This window comes from Quercus suber, unplaced genomic scaffold, assembly GCF_002906115.3.
Source record: "Quercus suber isolate HL8 unplaced genomic scaffold, Cork oak 2.0 scaffold_52, whole genome shotgun sequence".
Classification (NCBI taxonomy): domain Eukaryota; kingdom Viridiplantae; phylum Streptophyta; class Magnoliopsida; order Fagales; family Fagaceae; genus Quercus; species Quercus suber.
In genome coordinates, this window is record NW_027069517.1 from 324,240 (window position 1) to 341,162 (window position 16,923).

Here is a 16,923-nt window from a genome sequence, read left to right on the forward strand (position 1 = left end):
TATAAGTACTAAGCAGGCTTAGGGTCCATTTGGTATATGTATTTAAAAACTGAAAATTGTTATTTAAAAATATTTGTGAAAATACGTGTAGGTGAAAAAGTGCTAGCAGATTACAAATATTTATATTGTATAATATATAAATAAATAAATATATGTATAATTGATTCAATAGAATGTAAAATTAAATCATTACTATATTATAATAAGGAAGATTCAAGTACAATGGTATAATGGATGAAAGAGATTTAAAAATAATAATAATTAAGCATAAAATATAGATTGCACTTACAGTAACAGTGGTGTTGGATGGCTGGATGGCTGGATGGAGGATAGCTTTTTGTGTATAACCTTCACAATTGAGTATAATAGGCTATAGCCTATACCTAATTACCTACACGTACACCTTAGGTTTTGGCAGCTTTATGGTTATCAATCAGTGTTATCACTTATCAGATATATTCATATATTAATCTATACAATCTGTTAATGGATTGACATGAGTCCGGGGAAGTAATTATCACTTTATCACTAACCTTTACAGCTTTTATCCTTTAGTTTTGTAATTACTCCGTCTTTTTTATGTTAGTGTTTCAGTCTACGTTTCTTACGTAGGCAGTATATCACGGCAATTAAACTCCTCATTCCAATAAACACGTTATTTACCGTAACTTTGGAATGAGAACGTTAAACGGAAGTCATTTTGTTTATCACGTATGCTCGCGAATGTTTCGCGTAATATACGCATAAAAACTAACTAGCTAGGCCTATTATTTATATTGTACGAAATTTATTGAAATTTATTTATTTTTATTTATTTTTTATTATCATTAGGATATTCTTTTAATACTTGCCCACTGGGGTAAAGGTGTAGGCCCATTATTTTTATATTCTTTTACAGTTTTACTACATATAAAGGAAATGTTGTCCAACGTTCGTACCTAACCGTCTAGCGTATTCTACACTTGTAGACTGTAGTGCATGACACATCATGATGCGTGGTCTACATTTGCCTTCATGCTCCATATATATATATGATTCTTACCGACACTCCTCTTTATTTCAGAGCCTGACCATTATCATCTTTTAAGGAAATTCAGAACCCATTTGCCCATCTCTTTCATTGTCTCTCTTCGATCTTAATTGCAATGGCTTCAAGCACTAATGAGCTAACCCATGATTTCCGGCCATTCTTCAAAGTATTCAAAGATGGCCACGTAGAGAGGTACCCTTTTCCCATTCCCAATCACCGTGTCCCTGCTGGGCTTGACCCAAATACTGGGATCCAATCCAAAGACGTGGTCATCTCGCCCGAAACCGGTTTATCAGCCAGAATCTTCATCCCCAAAATCAACGGCCCTGATCAAAAGTTACCACTACTCATCTACTACCATGGTGGTGGCTTCTGCGCTGGATCACCGTTCGATGCAGTTGCTAAAAAATATATCACATCATTGATTTCCCAAGCCAATATGATTGTTGTAGCCGTTGATTATAGGTTAGCCCCAGAGCACCCGCTACCGATTGCATATGATGATTCATTGGCCGCGTTGCAGTGGATTGCTACTCACTCTAATAACCAAGGACCCGAACCGTGGCTAAACGAGTACGCGAATTTCGGGCAGGTTTTCTTGGTGGGTGAGAGTGCTGGAGCTAATATATCCCACTACGTGGCAGTCCGAGCTAGCGCCGCGGGATTGGCTGGGTTGAAGATTGTTGGGGTGCTTATAGTGCACCCTTTCTTTGGGGGCAAAGAGTGTGATGAGATGTACAAGTTTATGTGTCCTACAAGTTCCGGATGTAATGATGACCCGAAATTGAATCCGGCAGTGGATCCGGATTTGTCTAGGATGGGGTGTGCTAAGGTTCTTGTATGCGTGGCAGAGAAGGATTGGTTGAAAGATAGAGGGGTGGCATACTATGAGACTCTGGCTAAGAGTGGGTGGGGTGGTAGGGTAGAATTCTTTGAGACTAAAGGAGAGGACCATGCCTTTCATATGGCGAATGCTGATAGTGAAAACTCTAAGGTCTTGTTGAAAAAGTCTGTTGATTTTATTATAGGAGACTAGACTAGAGTGTTTATTCATCATTTGAATCCAAAAAGAAAAGTGTGTTTATGTTATGAATTATGATAAATCGGCTGTGGTTGTTGTACCCATGTTTTGATGTGATTACCACGTAATGAATGATATAATTGATGAATGCTTTGTGCACAATTTGGTTTTTGTTATTAACACGAAATTGTTAGTACCATTTTCCCACAAAATATGTACCCCAACACACACACACAAACACTACTAATACTACATGTTTAGATAATCAGTTAAATGTCAAATGCCAAGAGTTTCGTAATAAAGATATTCACGATTTAAAAATCAATTAAGCATTAAGAGTTTTGTAGTTCAATTGATACTTTTTAATATTTTCAATAAAAATATTTTAAATTCAAATATCACTCTCTTATTGTAATTATTAAATTTATATAAACTATTTCTCTTAGTTAATAATAAAAAATAAAAAAATAAAGTAAATTAAGAAAAAAATCATAATCAATTTTTCAAGGATTAGCATAACTTTTTTTATTATTTAAATTTGATAGTTATAAGAGTAAAGGGGATTTGAATTCCAAATGTTTCTATTGAAATACCAAGAAATACCAATTAAGGTACAAGAACCATCATAAATCATATAATATATTATATAATAATAGTTAGACTTAAACGTCGTGGTTGTACTAAGTGGTTTCACAAAATTACAGAACTTTTTTTAGATTTTAAGAAAAATAGATATAATTTTTCTTTTCCTATAATTTCTAAATTGATAAAAATCTTACTTTGATTACAATCCAAATTCTATCTTAATTGGATTACATTCCAAATTATTCATCTAATCATTTATTAAAATTATTAATTAAAAAAAAAAAAAATCAGCAACATATGACACATATATTAAAAAATCTTAATTAAAAAAACACAGCAACATACTACACATGCAGAAATTTATAGATATAATTTTGTTATTATCAACTTTTCTTCTATGACTTTATCACTTTTTCGAATAAAGTTATGTTGAAGTTAAATATATATATATATATATATATAATTTTGTTATTATCAAAATTTTCTTCTATGACTTTATCACTTTTTTGGATAAGGTTATGTTGAGTTAAAAAAAAAAAAATCTATCCTGTTTCCTTATTGTTATTCCGTTTACTTACTTTTTTTTTAATACATTATTTTCAATGACCATTTGACATTTTTTTTAGGATAAACATACATCCTAAGTTACTTCTTCTTCTCTTATACTTTCTAAAACGATTAGAAATCTAAGTTCCTCACAATTAAAAATACTCTCTATCTCTCTCTCTCTCTCTCTCTCTCTCTCTTCTCTCTATATATATATATATATAATGTTTTTCAGTGTATTTTTATATATTCTTATGCACAACTTCTTCTTCTTCTTTTTCTTCTTCTTCTTCTTTTCTCTCTCCCCCATTATCAATAATTCTCATTCTCTTACAATTTCTATGTTGTTTAGAAATCTAACTGTTGACACTCCATTTTGCATTGCATTTAACCTCACATGTAGAGTAAAATAGTAATTTCACATTAGAAATAGGTATCTTAATTGTGGCCATTAGATCTTTAATTTCATTTCATCAAAATATTTTGATGTTGTAATGATCAAAATGACTGGTCATAAGCCTTAATCAGACCAACAAATTGAAAGTTATCATCAAATCAAGTTTTAATGGCTGAGATACGCTATCACAAATTGAGTCCGACTATATGTGATTATGACCAATTGATTCCAATTAGTTATAATTATAATCAATTTGAGATTAATGAATTGTCATAATTCGATTGGCTATGACCACATTTTATGGTAAGGGTGCACATACTTAATTAATTAGATAGTCAAACTTAATTATTCAATGAGTAATTTGTGCAATTATTTCTTTAATTAGGGTAAATTTGGAACTAATTAAGTCTGAAATGGGAGTGATTGGAGCCTATTAATGTTAATTGGAAACTAATTTGAGACATATTAATAATAATTGTGCTGAAATTATTTTCTAACAAATAACCTTTTCTCACCATTTTGTTGATATCTCTCAAAATATTTTGAATCTATGAATGAGGTTAATTTTTCTATAAACTAGACATTTGGGGCTTCAATTTGAGCACAAGAACGAGACAATTCCGATCAGAATGAAGTAAGATATTATTTTTCAAATTTGGCTCTACTAGCTGTTACAATAGTTATGGAAAAACCGAATTTTGCTTGCTCCTCACTCCTACCAATCTTTACATTTAATGCACCAGATTTCTCCAAAGTCTAAAATCAGGTTTAAGTTCATGATTCTTTTCAATACTTCGTCAGCCCTCATTAAATAACATTCTATTCATATTTTCTCCATCACTACTATATAAACCCCTCTTCTCCTCTATTCCTAAATAGACAAAAACACTCTCTCTTCTCCGAGAAAGTATATGATGTTTTAGGAACTCCACCTCAACATCTAGTTGGTGTTTCTAAAACCAATAAGAAATCGACATCTATCCTAAGAAAAGAAACATCAACATACTGAACCATTTAAATAAAAAAGACAAAATTGACCCTAAAAATTTTCAGAGACCCGCCCTCTCTTGTTTTTCCACTTTTTGCAAAATCAAAATGTTCATCTCTCTCTCTCTATCCACCACCACAGCACACCATCACCTCCATGATTCCATCTTTTCTCTCTCAACTCCAAACCAAAAACCACTTTACTTTTCCTCTTTTCAAAATCAAATCTCAATTTCTCTCTCCCCGGTCCATACGCCAACATAGCCCTTATTCTCTCTCAACCCCAAATCCCAATAGCCAATGCCCAGCGATAGCGTCTCTGCCAACACAACACCACTAACATCACAAGTTCTAAAGAAATCAGCTTTCTCTCGTCAGAAAATCCCCAAAATCTTCTCTTTCTAGTAGAACCACCCTACACCAGAAACTTCACGCTACTTCCAACACCCAACATTCACAAGAAGGTTTTTTTTTTTTTTTTTGCATTTTTCACATTTTTTTGTATGCTTTTTTCTTCCCAAAATTACAGATGTTTAAAAGAAACAAAAGAAAATCCAAAATGAATTTTTGTGTAGAAAGGAAATTTGTACCTATTTGATAAAATGTCTCAATGAAGATGGATGCACTCCTTCGTTCTTAAACTATTATCAATCAACAAAATATACAATATATAGTTAATGGTTAATCTTTTTTTTTTTTTTTAATGTTCTTTTGGATCAGATTAAAGTTGTTTTTTCTATTTTCCCCCTTTTTTGTTATAGTTTCTTATGTAGAAACATAAAGCTTCTTTCTTTGTTTGACAAATAGCTTGCTGCCTTTATTTTGCTGATACGTTTATTGAAATCTTGGTCTTGAACAACTTCATTTTTGTGTGTGAAGGTTGTTGACTGTAGTATATTTGGTTCCCCCAATTCTAAACTTTGTTTTTTCCACTGTTGAGTTTACTGATGATAACATACACACTGCAGTGTATTTGGGCTCATATTAATAAGTAAAGAAAATTTGGCATACACCAACCAAATGCTGAGTTGAGTTTTTATGATGTTGGATTTGCACTACAAAAAAAAGGTCTTGTGGCCGAGTTTTTATCAGGTCTGCTGCTCTTCTTTAGTTTACATTTTTACAAATATAATTGTTTATGTTGTTCTCATGTCATAGGCGTGATCAAGTGATAAGTATTGGATTGAAAGTTATTTAATGAAAAACAAAAAGGGACAAGAAAAAGGTTTGAAATTTGTCTATTTGCTACCATGACCATTTGCCTTTGGCATTCAATTTTTCTTTTAATAAGCATCTCCCAACTTAGTTTTGATGGTAATGGTATATTATATTGAGTGAATTTGAAGGATAGATTTATAGTAGTCCCAAATTTTTTATTGTCGCTTCGTTTGTGGCTTTTCTTAAACTTTTATTTTTCACTCTTTATATGAAGTCTTGAACTTTAATTTGGTTACTTTATTTGAAAGTAAAAATCTAAATTTTCAAAGCAAAAATCTGTCAACTAGTATCCAGATTCAATATTGTCTATTGTTAGTGTGTGTTTTCCGTTAAATTTTAATTTAATTTGCTTTAGTATTGGAGTAAAGTGACCAACTAACCAACCTTGAATTGGTTTTGCAGATGGTCTAAAATTGCTTATTTATAATGGCTGTCAGAAAATAAATTTCAATAGCAATAGCAATATTGAAGCAGCCACACATAAGCAATAGCTTGAGGAGTATACTTGAAGATGTGCTGAACTTAACAAATGAGATTGACCAAGTTTCATTTGGGATGTGAGAGATGTAAATCAAGCAGCTTATGAGCTTGCTAAGTGGGACTTTGTTAACAATTGGAATGGTTTTGTAAATTGTGGCCTTACTGGCCGGATCATCTGATATATGTGATCATGAAGGATGCTTTGAATTGTACAATTTGAATTTAGTTCTTTTTAATAAAGCTTGGTTTATTGTTAAAAAAAAAATATATATATATATATATAATGGGTGATTTGGTCACATGTCCAAGATATCTTTAAGCAACTTTTAGAAAGAAAAAAGAGAACACACAAACATTGATAAGATTAAAAAAAAAAAAAATAGAAATGAATAGTTGTAATTCATTTCTTGGCTTGGCAATACAGGGACAATCATTCTCCCTTGTGAACCTGTGAACTTAAAACTGTTGTAAGATTTGAGTAAAAAGGGAGCAACTTGTAGCATTCACTATATCATCAAAATAACAAAAAAGTAATAGTCTAGCACCAAAAAATTGCCATTCACTATAACATCCCCTTAATTGGAACTTTTCATGAGTGCTATCATTCATCCCTATATAGCACCACAACAATATAGCACCAGCAATAATCTAGCATTGCAATTCCCCCACCATGCACATATAGAAATTAATCTATAAGAATAAAATTTACTATTACATTAAAAACTTTCATAATTTGCATATAATTAGTCTTTAACTAGAAGCTACTCAAACATACACGAAATCTATCATGTTTGAGTAACTTCATTAGTTACAAAAATTTTCCAAAATTATAGCTATAATTAGTGTTGGGTATGCAATCACTTGTCCAAATTTTCAATTATACTATCTAAAAAATTATCAAGTCAAAAATACTATCTAAGATGTTCCTCCATTGTGCAATAATGTCAAAATACTTTCCAAAAAACTATCCAAAAATGTTGTCCATTAGTTGTGCAGTATATTATCCAAAATACTATCCAAAAGAGCTTTTCATCATACTTTAGAAGTTTTTAGCAGAGCCCTAGAAAAAAAGAGAGAACAATATTAGGATAAAAAAACAATAAGCAAAAGCACATATTAGAGTAATAACAGCATTGTATGATGATGAAGTTTTCTGTTGAAATGAAAGATGGTGAACAATAGACAGTTATGACGCAAGGTTGTGCCAATGCCTTTGTCTTTGAATAAATGAGATCATCTCGGGCTCTATCCAATGCTTTTGCACTCAAAAGCATTGCATAGAAAAGGCACTATGGGAGATAGGTAATTAGAAAATGCTCTATATTTGAAATCAATTTTGAGATAATTAGAGGAGGGGGGGGGGAGTACTAGAAACATAAAAGAACTAAAGAATATGATAATGGTTGTCAACAAGGCCACATCCAATTTTGAGTGTACTTCTCAAATACAAACCAAAATAAGTATATATGCTTTTAGTATTTTAAAAAACATACCACAAAAATCAACTAACATAGCCATATTTCTCTTGCAAAGGCTATCATGCATATGCAGGACAGCCTGATAGGAGATTATATATGCAGATTAGAAGTTTGTTTCCATGAAATGTTACTTAGCCATAGCCATTAAGTGCTTCACCATAAACATATTTGATTTAGCTAGCTTCAACTTGAATTTCATGTTGAACTCATGATTTACTATAGTTTATGTAACCTCCTCGGTTTGTCAACAAGACTTAGAATAATTGGTCTGCATCTAAAACTTTTAATTCCATATTTTGAAGTGAGATTTTACTTTGGAGTTGATAGTTATAATTTTAACCTACCAATATCCCTTTTTTGGGTAAACACTACATTTCAAAATTTGTGAGAAACTTTGAACTTGTAATTTTATGCATCCAAATGCCAAGTTCAAATTTCGTTTGAAAGGTATCATTAAGCATGTTGAAATATCAGTCAAGTCGTTCAGTCAAGCTACAAGTCGTTTAGGTGTTTTAGTTGTCACTGCTATGCTACATGCAATTTTATGTTTACTATTTTTTGCTGTTTAATTCATCACATGTTGATCATGTGAGTTAGTTATTAGTTTGTTAAGTTTGTTAATGAGTTAATGACTCAATGTATATAAACTAATCAGTTCTTAATAATATTCAAACAGAGCATTATTCATTTTGTTCTCTCTCTTCCAAACTTCTCTCTCTCCCAATTTCAATATGGTATCAAAGCGAGTTGGCTCAGTGTATTCCATCGATTCCTAACTCATCCTCCATTGTTGGGCTTTTCTTGAAGCTTTCTTCACTCTATATTTCCTTCTTCTTTTCATTGATCTCTCTTGCAAAGTTTCTTTAATTCTTTGCTTTCTCTGATTCATGAAACTAAGTTCTCTGTAAAACCTAGTTCAAGCTTCTTCAATGGCTTCCGCATCTACCAATACAGATTCCGTATCATCTACTTCTCCAACCTCTGTGCCTACTTGGGAAAAACCGTCCAGTCCTTATTTTTTGCATAGTGGTGAGAATCCTGGCTTGATTATGGTTAATTAGCCTCTTACTGAAGAGAACAATGCTACTTGGAGTCGAGCTATCATTTATGCTCTTGATTCCAAGAACAAAACCGATTTTGTTGATGGCACCATCAAAGCCCCAACAAGTTCCTCCAATCCAATTTTCCCTGCTTGGAAGAAATGCAACAGAATGGTTCTCTCTTGGTTGATCAATTCAATGTCCAAGGATTTGATTTCAAGTGTGATTTACTTGAATACTGCACAATAAGTTTGGATTGATCTCAAGAACCGATTCTCTCAGAGTAATGGCCCTAGGGCTTTTGAACTGCGAAGAATGGTGAGTACTCTCTCTCATGATAATCTCTCTGTAAGTAGTTATTACACAAAATTCATGGTAATTTGGGATGAATTGGTCAATTATAAACCAATTCCCTCATGTTGTTGTGGTATTTGCACTTGTGGTTCAATGGTTGCTCGGGTTGAGTATCAAGAAGAAGAGTGTACTATGAACTTCCTGATGGGGCTTAATGAATCCTTTGCAACTGTTAGGGGACAGATCCTACTGATGAAGCCTTTGCCTTCACTGAATCAAGTCTTCTCTCTCATCACTCAAGAAGAAAGGCAAAGAAGAGTTGGTTCCAATGCCATTGTAGTTGAATCTACTGCACTCTTCTCTAGAGGTCCTAATAATTCATCTAACAAGGGCAAGTATACCAACAAGCCTAATGGAAAAATGGAAAGGCCAATTTGTTCACACTGTGGGATTCTTGGTCATGTGGTGGGACAAATGCTACAAGATTCAAGGTTACCCTCCTGGGTATAAGAACAAAGGCAAGGGGCACTCAGCCAATCAGGTTTCAATGGGTTCCAATCTGGATCACACAGATACTATGAAGGAGTTGACTACAGTGGCTCTCACTTCTTCTCAATGTGACCAGCTCATGTCCATGTTGCATGCCCATACTTTAGGATCACAAGGAAATCAAGATTCTTCTCTTGGAACTCATTAAACTGCCACACTCATCAGTCATACTGCTCCTGTCACCAAGTCCTTGCCACCTGGTACTTTTCACACTGCAGGTATTTTACCTACACCTAATAGTGACATTTTAGATAAACCTGAATGCTTAGACCCTATGAATTCCATGCCTCTTTGTTTGCATTCATCCACCAACTTAGACCACTCAGTTTCTCTTCCAATCTTGTCATTCCACCTGCCTTGTTACCTAATGAATGGATTATTGATAGTGGTGCTACTGACCACATGATTCATTCCATTTCATATCTTACCAAAATTACTTTTGTAGCTCATATCTCTGTCAAACTTCCTAATGGTGAGTCTGTCTTAGTCACTCATGTTGGTTAAGTGTAGTTATCATGTGATTTGGTCCTTGACAATGTGTTGTGTGTTCCTTCCTTTTCATTCAATCTTATTTCCATTGGGAAATAAACACATTATTTAAGGTGTTGCTGCATTTTTCTCTCTCAATTATGCTTTATACAATACTTACTCCAATGGAAGACGATTGGTTTGGGTAGAAAGCATGGTGGCTTGTACATTCTACAGCAAACCAACTCTGCCAAGCTTTTTCTCCCAATTCAAGTTTCCAATTTCATGCCCACTGTTCTCTCACATCTTGGTGTTTACTCTCCTTCCTCTGTTGTTGCTGATTGTAGTCTTGTCTTATGTAATAGCACTAATATTTCAAATTCTGTTCTGTGGCATAATAGAATGGGTCATCCTTCTTCATCTAGGTTGCACTTGATTAGCTCAATAATCCCTGATGTAACTTTTTGTGATAAAGAGCTTCCTGTTTGCACTATTTGTCCTTTAGCCAAATAAAAAAGGCTTCCTTTTCCTAATGAGAATAACATTTGTTCTTCCATTTTTGATCTTGTTCATTGTGATATATAGGGACCATTTTCTATTCCTTCTATTAATGGTTTTAGATACTTTTTGACCATTGTTGATGATTGTAGTAGATGTACTTGGGTATATTTGCTGAAATTCAAATCTGATGCTAGATCTGTTATTCAATCCTTCTTTTCTTTTGTTGAAACTCAATTTCACCTCCAAATTAAAACCTTGAGATCAGATAATGGTCCTGAATTTCATATGCCTCAATTTTTCTCTTCCAAGGGTACCTTACATCAACTGAGTTGTGTAGATACACCTCAATAGAACTTAGTTGTTGAAAGGAAACACCAACATATTCTGAGTGTTGCTAGAGCCCTTAGGTTCCAAGCTAATCTGCCTTTGAAGTTCTGGGGAGATTACATCCTTACAGCAGTCTATCTTATTCATAGGTTACCTAGTCCTTTGTTGAATAATAAAACTCCCTATGAAATCCTTTTAGGTATTGTTCCTTCTTACTCTCATCTCAAAGTCCTAGGTTGTTTGTGCTTTGCATCTACTCTCTCTAGGAATAGATCTAAATTTGATCCTAGAGCCTCTTCCTGTGTCTTTCTTGGTTATCCCTATGGTGTCAAGGGATATAAATTGTTCAATCTTGAAACCAAGTCCATTTTCTTGTCCAGAGATGTCTTCCATGAACACATTTTTCCTTCTCATTCCATGGATTTTCATCTTAACAATGCTTCTAACTCTCAACAACTTTCTGGTGGTTCTTTATTTCCACCTCCCATTTTCATATTTGATGATTCACCAATGGAAGTTTCTGACACAATGATTGACACCAATACACCTCACATATTTGATTTACCTATCTCTTCTCCACATGTTATACCAGACCATCCTATCAATCTTGACCCTAGTCTAGTCACACTTTCTCCACCTGACCAGCCTGTACAACCTATCCAATCTGTCCAGTCAGTCCAACTTGCCTAACCAACACCCAGAAAATCCTCCAGACCTCATAAAGCACCTGCTTATGTTCAGGATTTCCACTGTCAACTTGCCTCAACCAAACCCCTACCCTTACCTACTACCCCTTTTCCTATTGAAGCCGTCCTTTCCTATGATAGGCTATCTACCCCTCATAGAGCTTTCACTATTGCTCTCTTTATTTGTGCTAAGCCCAAGTCCTATGCTTAGGCTACAAGAGATCCTAGGTGGCAGGCAGCCTTGTTTGATGAGATACAGGCACTTGAAATAAACAATACTTGGCAACTTACACCTTTTCCAGCTAGTAAGGTTCCTATAGGTTGCAAATGGGTCTATAAAGTCAAACATAGAGCTTATGGAAGTATTGAAAGGTTCAAGGCTAGGCTGGTACCAAAAGGGTACATTCAGTAGGAGGGTTTGGATTACTATGAAACCTTTAGTCCAATTGTGAAGTTTGTCACTGTTAGGACTATACAGGCTGTTGCAGCTGCTCTTGATTGGCATTTGGTCCAGTTGGATGTTAATAATGCTTTTTTGCATGAAGACCTTGATGAGGAAGTATACATGCTACCTCCACCTAGTTTTGGTAGTAAGGGGGAGCCTGATTTAGTTTGCAAACTCACCAAGTCCTTGTATGGACTGAAGCAGGCCAACAGACAATGGTTTTCAAAGCTCTCAACCACAATCATCAACCATGGATTCACTCAATCCAAATCTGATTACTCTATGTTTACAAGAGTTCATATTGATGTTATCATTGTTATCTTAGTATATGTTGATGATATTTTGGTAGCTAGCAACAACCATGAAGCTGTTTCAGAGTTCAAACAATTTCTTCATGATCAGTTTAAGCTAAAGGATCTTGGTCCACTGAAATATTTTTTGGGATTAGAGGTGGCTCGATCCTCCATATGCATAAGTGTTTGCCAAAGAAAATATGTTTTAGAGCTTCTAGCAAAAACTGGACAGCTAGTAGCCAAGCCTATTAAATCACCTATGGAGCAACACACCAAGCTGTCAAACTATCATGGAGACTTGTTAACAGATCCTTCTCAATATAGGAGACTTGTTGGGAAACTGTTGTATCTAACACTAACTAGACCAGATATTGCATATAGTGTGCATCAACTGAGTCAATTTCTTGCACAGCCTAGACAGCGACATCTCCAAGTAGCCAACAGAATTCTTAAGTATCTAAAAGGGACACCTGGACAAGGTCTCTTTTTCTTGACAAATTCATATTTACACTTGAAAGGTTACTGTGATGATGATTGGGCTAGCTATCTTGATACAAGGAGGTCTATCATTAGATTTTGTGTATTTTTGGGTGAGTCCTTAATTGCCTAGAAGTCCAAGAAACAGCACACTGTGTCTAGGTCTTCTGCAGAATCAGAGTACAGGTCTATGGTTGCTGTTGTCAGTGAGTTTGTAGGGTTAAAAGGCTTGCTTAATGACCTGTCAATCAGTCATGATCATCCTGCTCTTCTATACTGTGATAGTAAAGCTGCAATCCACATAGCAGCTAACCCGGTCTATCATGAGAGAACTAAGCACCTAGAGCTTGACTGCCATTTTGTGAGGGAGAAGATACAAGATGGTTTAGTCAAGACCTTTCATGTTTCAACTAAGCACCAATTGGCTGATTTACTTACAAAGCCTCTGGGACATCAACAGTTTAGCAACTTACTCTGCAAGATGGGCATGAGCAACATATATGCTCCATCTTGAAGGGGAGTGTTGAAATATAAGTCAAGCTGTTCAGTCAAGCTACAAGTCGTTTAGGTGTTTTAGTTGTTACTGCTGTGCTACATGCAGTTTTATGTTTACTGTTTTTTGCTGTTTAATTCATCACGCGTTGATCATGTGAGTTAGTTATTAGTTTGTTAAGTTTGTTAATGGGTTAATGACTCAATGTAGATAAACTAATCAGTTCTTAATAATATTCAAGCAAAGCATTATTCATTTTGTTCTCTCTCTTCCAAACTTCTATCGCTCCCAATTTCAATAAAGCAAATTCAACAAATAAACATTTTCATACTACCAATATTACTCTTCACACTGTCACCACCATTGTTCCCTTTTATTCCCTTTACATGTCTAACTGATAAGGTCTTAACATCACCAAACACCAATTTCTCAAAATCTATGTTGTAGTAATTGTTAACAGATTTGTCGCGATAGCAACACAACTGATCAAATTGTAGCTATCCTAAGTGTCCAATATATCAGTGACCGCAAAATTTCATGCTGAAGATTGCAATTAGAATATATCACAGTACTTTTAAGTTACATACACAGTACTTTGATTTAATCCATAAGAAAAAGATAACAAAGAATTGATTTAAGTTCCCAAACAACAAACAAAATCTGTCATGTTTATCAATATACACCACTTATAACTATGTCAAGGAAAAATAGCAAGTAAATTTTTATCCTATTGATTGTTGAGAATTTGTAGAAAGAAAATAAATGTGAAAATTGGAATTTAAATAGCATAATATTTTTCAGTTTATTTAAAAAAGGGGATTGTTTTGTACATTAAAAAAAGTGAACTTTGAAATTATTTTGGCTGACCTAATGTGATACCTAAAAAAAATCTAACTAATAAATAATACCTGAAAATCAAGCACAACCACCAAATACATTAAATCAACTAATAAACAAAGAAAGGGCTTTATTTCTCTATTTATAAAACTACATCAGACTAAACACTTTTAATCTAATCCAAAATAACATTTTTTTTTTTTGAAAAAAAAAACCTATTTTACTTTATTATTAGTGCATCCATCCTCACTAAAGCATTTTATCAAACAATACGAATTTCCTTTCTACATATGAATGTATATGTCAATTTATAAAATCAAAACAAAACAAAATAAAACACATATGTAAATAGAAAAATTCAGAAAATAAATTCAAAACAAGAGAATAAAACCTTCTTGCAACGTTAGGTGTTGGAAGTGGGGAGAACTTTGTACGCCGGTGGTTGGAAACAACGAGAGAGAGACGGTTTTGGGCGTTTTCTTATGAGAAAAAGGCTGACCTCGTTGGAATTGTTGAAAATTGGCAGTGTATCTCTATCTTCGGTGGAGATTTTAGGCAGCGGCTGTCAAGGTTTGGTTGAGAGAGAAGATGAAGTCATGGAGGCGCCAGTGTGCTGTGGTGGTGCAGAGAGAGAAAGAGAGAGACAGAGAGAGAGAGATGAACATTTTGATTTTGCAAAAAGGGGAAAAACAAGAGAGGGTGGGTCTTTGAATTTTTCAGGGTCATTTTTGTCTTTTTAATTTAAATGATTCAGTATACTGATATGTCTCTTTTTAAACAAATGTCAATTTCTTATTGGGTTTAGAAACACCAACTAGATGCTGAGGTGAAGTTCCTGAAACATCATATACTTTCTCCTCTTCTTCTCTCTTGAGTTCTAGTAAAGTTAAGTAGTCTTATTATATCTTGATTTTCCTGAAACTCAAGGTATTGAGTAAGACTTACTCTCTCTCTCTTAGTTATTCTTTTCTACTCCTCCCTTAGGACTTCCACCAAGAGCCTTCTCCTTCATCGTGTGGATCTTGCATGCAAGTATAATCTCTATCCTTAACTCATTTTTCATGTTGCTATAATGTTAATTTAAGATTAGAGCATGCTAGTGTTTATCTAAATTCCTTGAATATGTTTGAATGTTCTTAAATGATCTTACGTGTTCTTCACATGTTCTTGGTTGTTCATCACATGTTCATGCATAACACTAGCTTTTATCTTAAACCCACATCAAAAAAATGAAAAAGATATTTGTTTCATAATTCTTTTAAATCCTTGAATCTAGTCCCCACACATTTACTAGAATTTATTTTTCAATCTAAATGCAATGCTTAATAAATTCAATTAAGCTTTATCATATGCACACATATTAAATTCAACATGCAAATTGATTGACATATTGAATGATATGATATGCATGTTGGCCACCATTGTCTAGAAGACCGGTTTCACCAGTAAGGTGGGTACCTAACACCTTCCTACCCTATAACATAGCCTCTAAGCTTAGATCAAGGGATCAATGCTTATCCTTGTAATTTTCAATTTCTAGATTGTAACTAGGAAACAAAGTCATGTACTTTATCTTAGATTGTATCTAGGATCAAAGCCATGTAATTTCCTATGATCAATGTAAATTCAATTTCAAATTAATAAAATGATGTATTTTTCAATTTTAGTTTTCTTATTTATTCCAATAATTAAATAAGTGATAACTCTATTGTAAAACTCTTAATTTAAATGGGAAAATACAATCAATCGAACTTCCATTTTGAGAGGCAATAACACGACTCCACCCATTCACATGAGTTTGGCCCAACATCCAAAAAAAAGGGCCGCGGTTGCGGTCTCTTACACTAACTCTCCTTTGTTGTGAAATCCATAGTAAAAGTCTTTATCAAACCTACCATTCAAACTATTACAAGTATGTATTTCTCTTCTTCATTTTTTTTTTTTTAAGGTTTTGCTTATGAGTCATAAATGCAATTTTAAATCCATGAAATCTATCATATAAACCTCCATAAATATTATTTAAGAATTATCAAATTTTGTATTCTCTCCTACAATAAGAGTTCCATTTGCATTTGTGTTATGTTTATATGTGTGTTATTAAATTCAATTAATTTTCTTGAGAAGTAAAATTTTTATGTTACTATTTCTCATTTTTATTTTTGTTGTTAATGATATTATATGTGTGCAAAAGAAATTTTCTAACATTATGAGCATGTAACTTTTTTTATTATTTTAAATTTCACTGTAATTAATTTTTATTTTGGTTTTTACAAATATCAATATCCATACCTATAATTATCACCCACAACACATTTAAAAATTATTCATGAAATTAATTTTTTTTTTTAACATAGCATGTTATAAATATCAACAAGAAATTCCTTCACAAGATTGCTATTATAGCAATTAATATTAAATCTACATCATGAAAAGGAATTCAAATCTCAATATGACCATGCAACTATTTGCTTGAACTAATAATTTTTTTCTAACAATTGTCTTTATTCTTTTTATCCATTAAGACTCTTTTAATATTAAATCTTCATGACTCTCCACTCATTTTTTAGGAGATCCCGTTTAGATAAAAGAGGTCATTGGTGTATCAAAATGTAACTCTAAATAAAGGTTTGAAAAACAAAATATCATGTAGCCATTGGCACTCTCATTATGCATAATGTTCTACTTAACCCAGAAAAATTTTCTTTTATACACACACACACACATATATATAATATTTTTTATAAAAATAAGTGGTAGATTGTTGGATATTT

General features: G+C 33.4%; 1 protein-coding gene and 1 long non-coding RNA gene across 2 annotated transcripts; both read left to right on the forward strand.

The window, feature by feature from the left end:
* Window positions 1–1,039: 1,039 nt before the first annotated feature.
* Window positions 1,040–2,199, forward strand: LOC111998136 (2-hydroxyisoflavanone dehydratase). Its single transcript, XM_024030239.2, has one exon. The coding sequence runs from the start codon at window positions 1,146–1,148 to the stop codon at window positions 2,064–2,066; it is 921 nt and encodes a 306-aa protein (XP_023886007.1). The 5' UTR covers window positions 1,040–1,145; the 3' UTR covers window positions 2,067–2,199.
* A 2,440-nt stretch (window positions 2,200–4,639) lies between these two features.
* Window positions 4,640–6,523, forward strand: LOC136066948 (uncharacterized). Its single transcript, XR_010628467.1, has 3 exons — window positions 4,640–5,030; window positions 5,535–5,658; window positions 6,187–6,523. It is a non-coding gene; the product is annotated as an uncharacterized LOC136066948 (long non-coding RNA).
* The last annotated feature ends 10,400 nt before the right edge of the window (window positions 6,524–16,923 follow it).

What these genes read in the sequence shown, in the direction of transcription:
- LOC111998136 (XM_024030239.2), top strand. Translation starts at nt 1,146, where the DNA reads ATGGCTTCAAGCACTAATGAGCTAACCCATGATTTCCGGCCATTCTTC.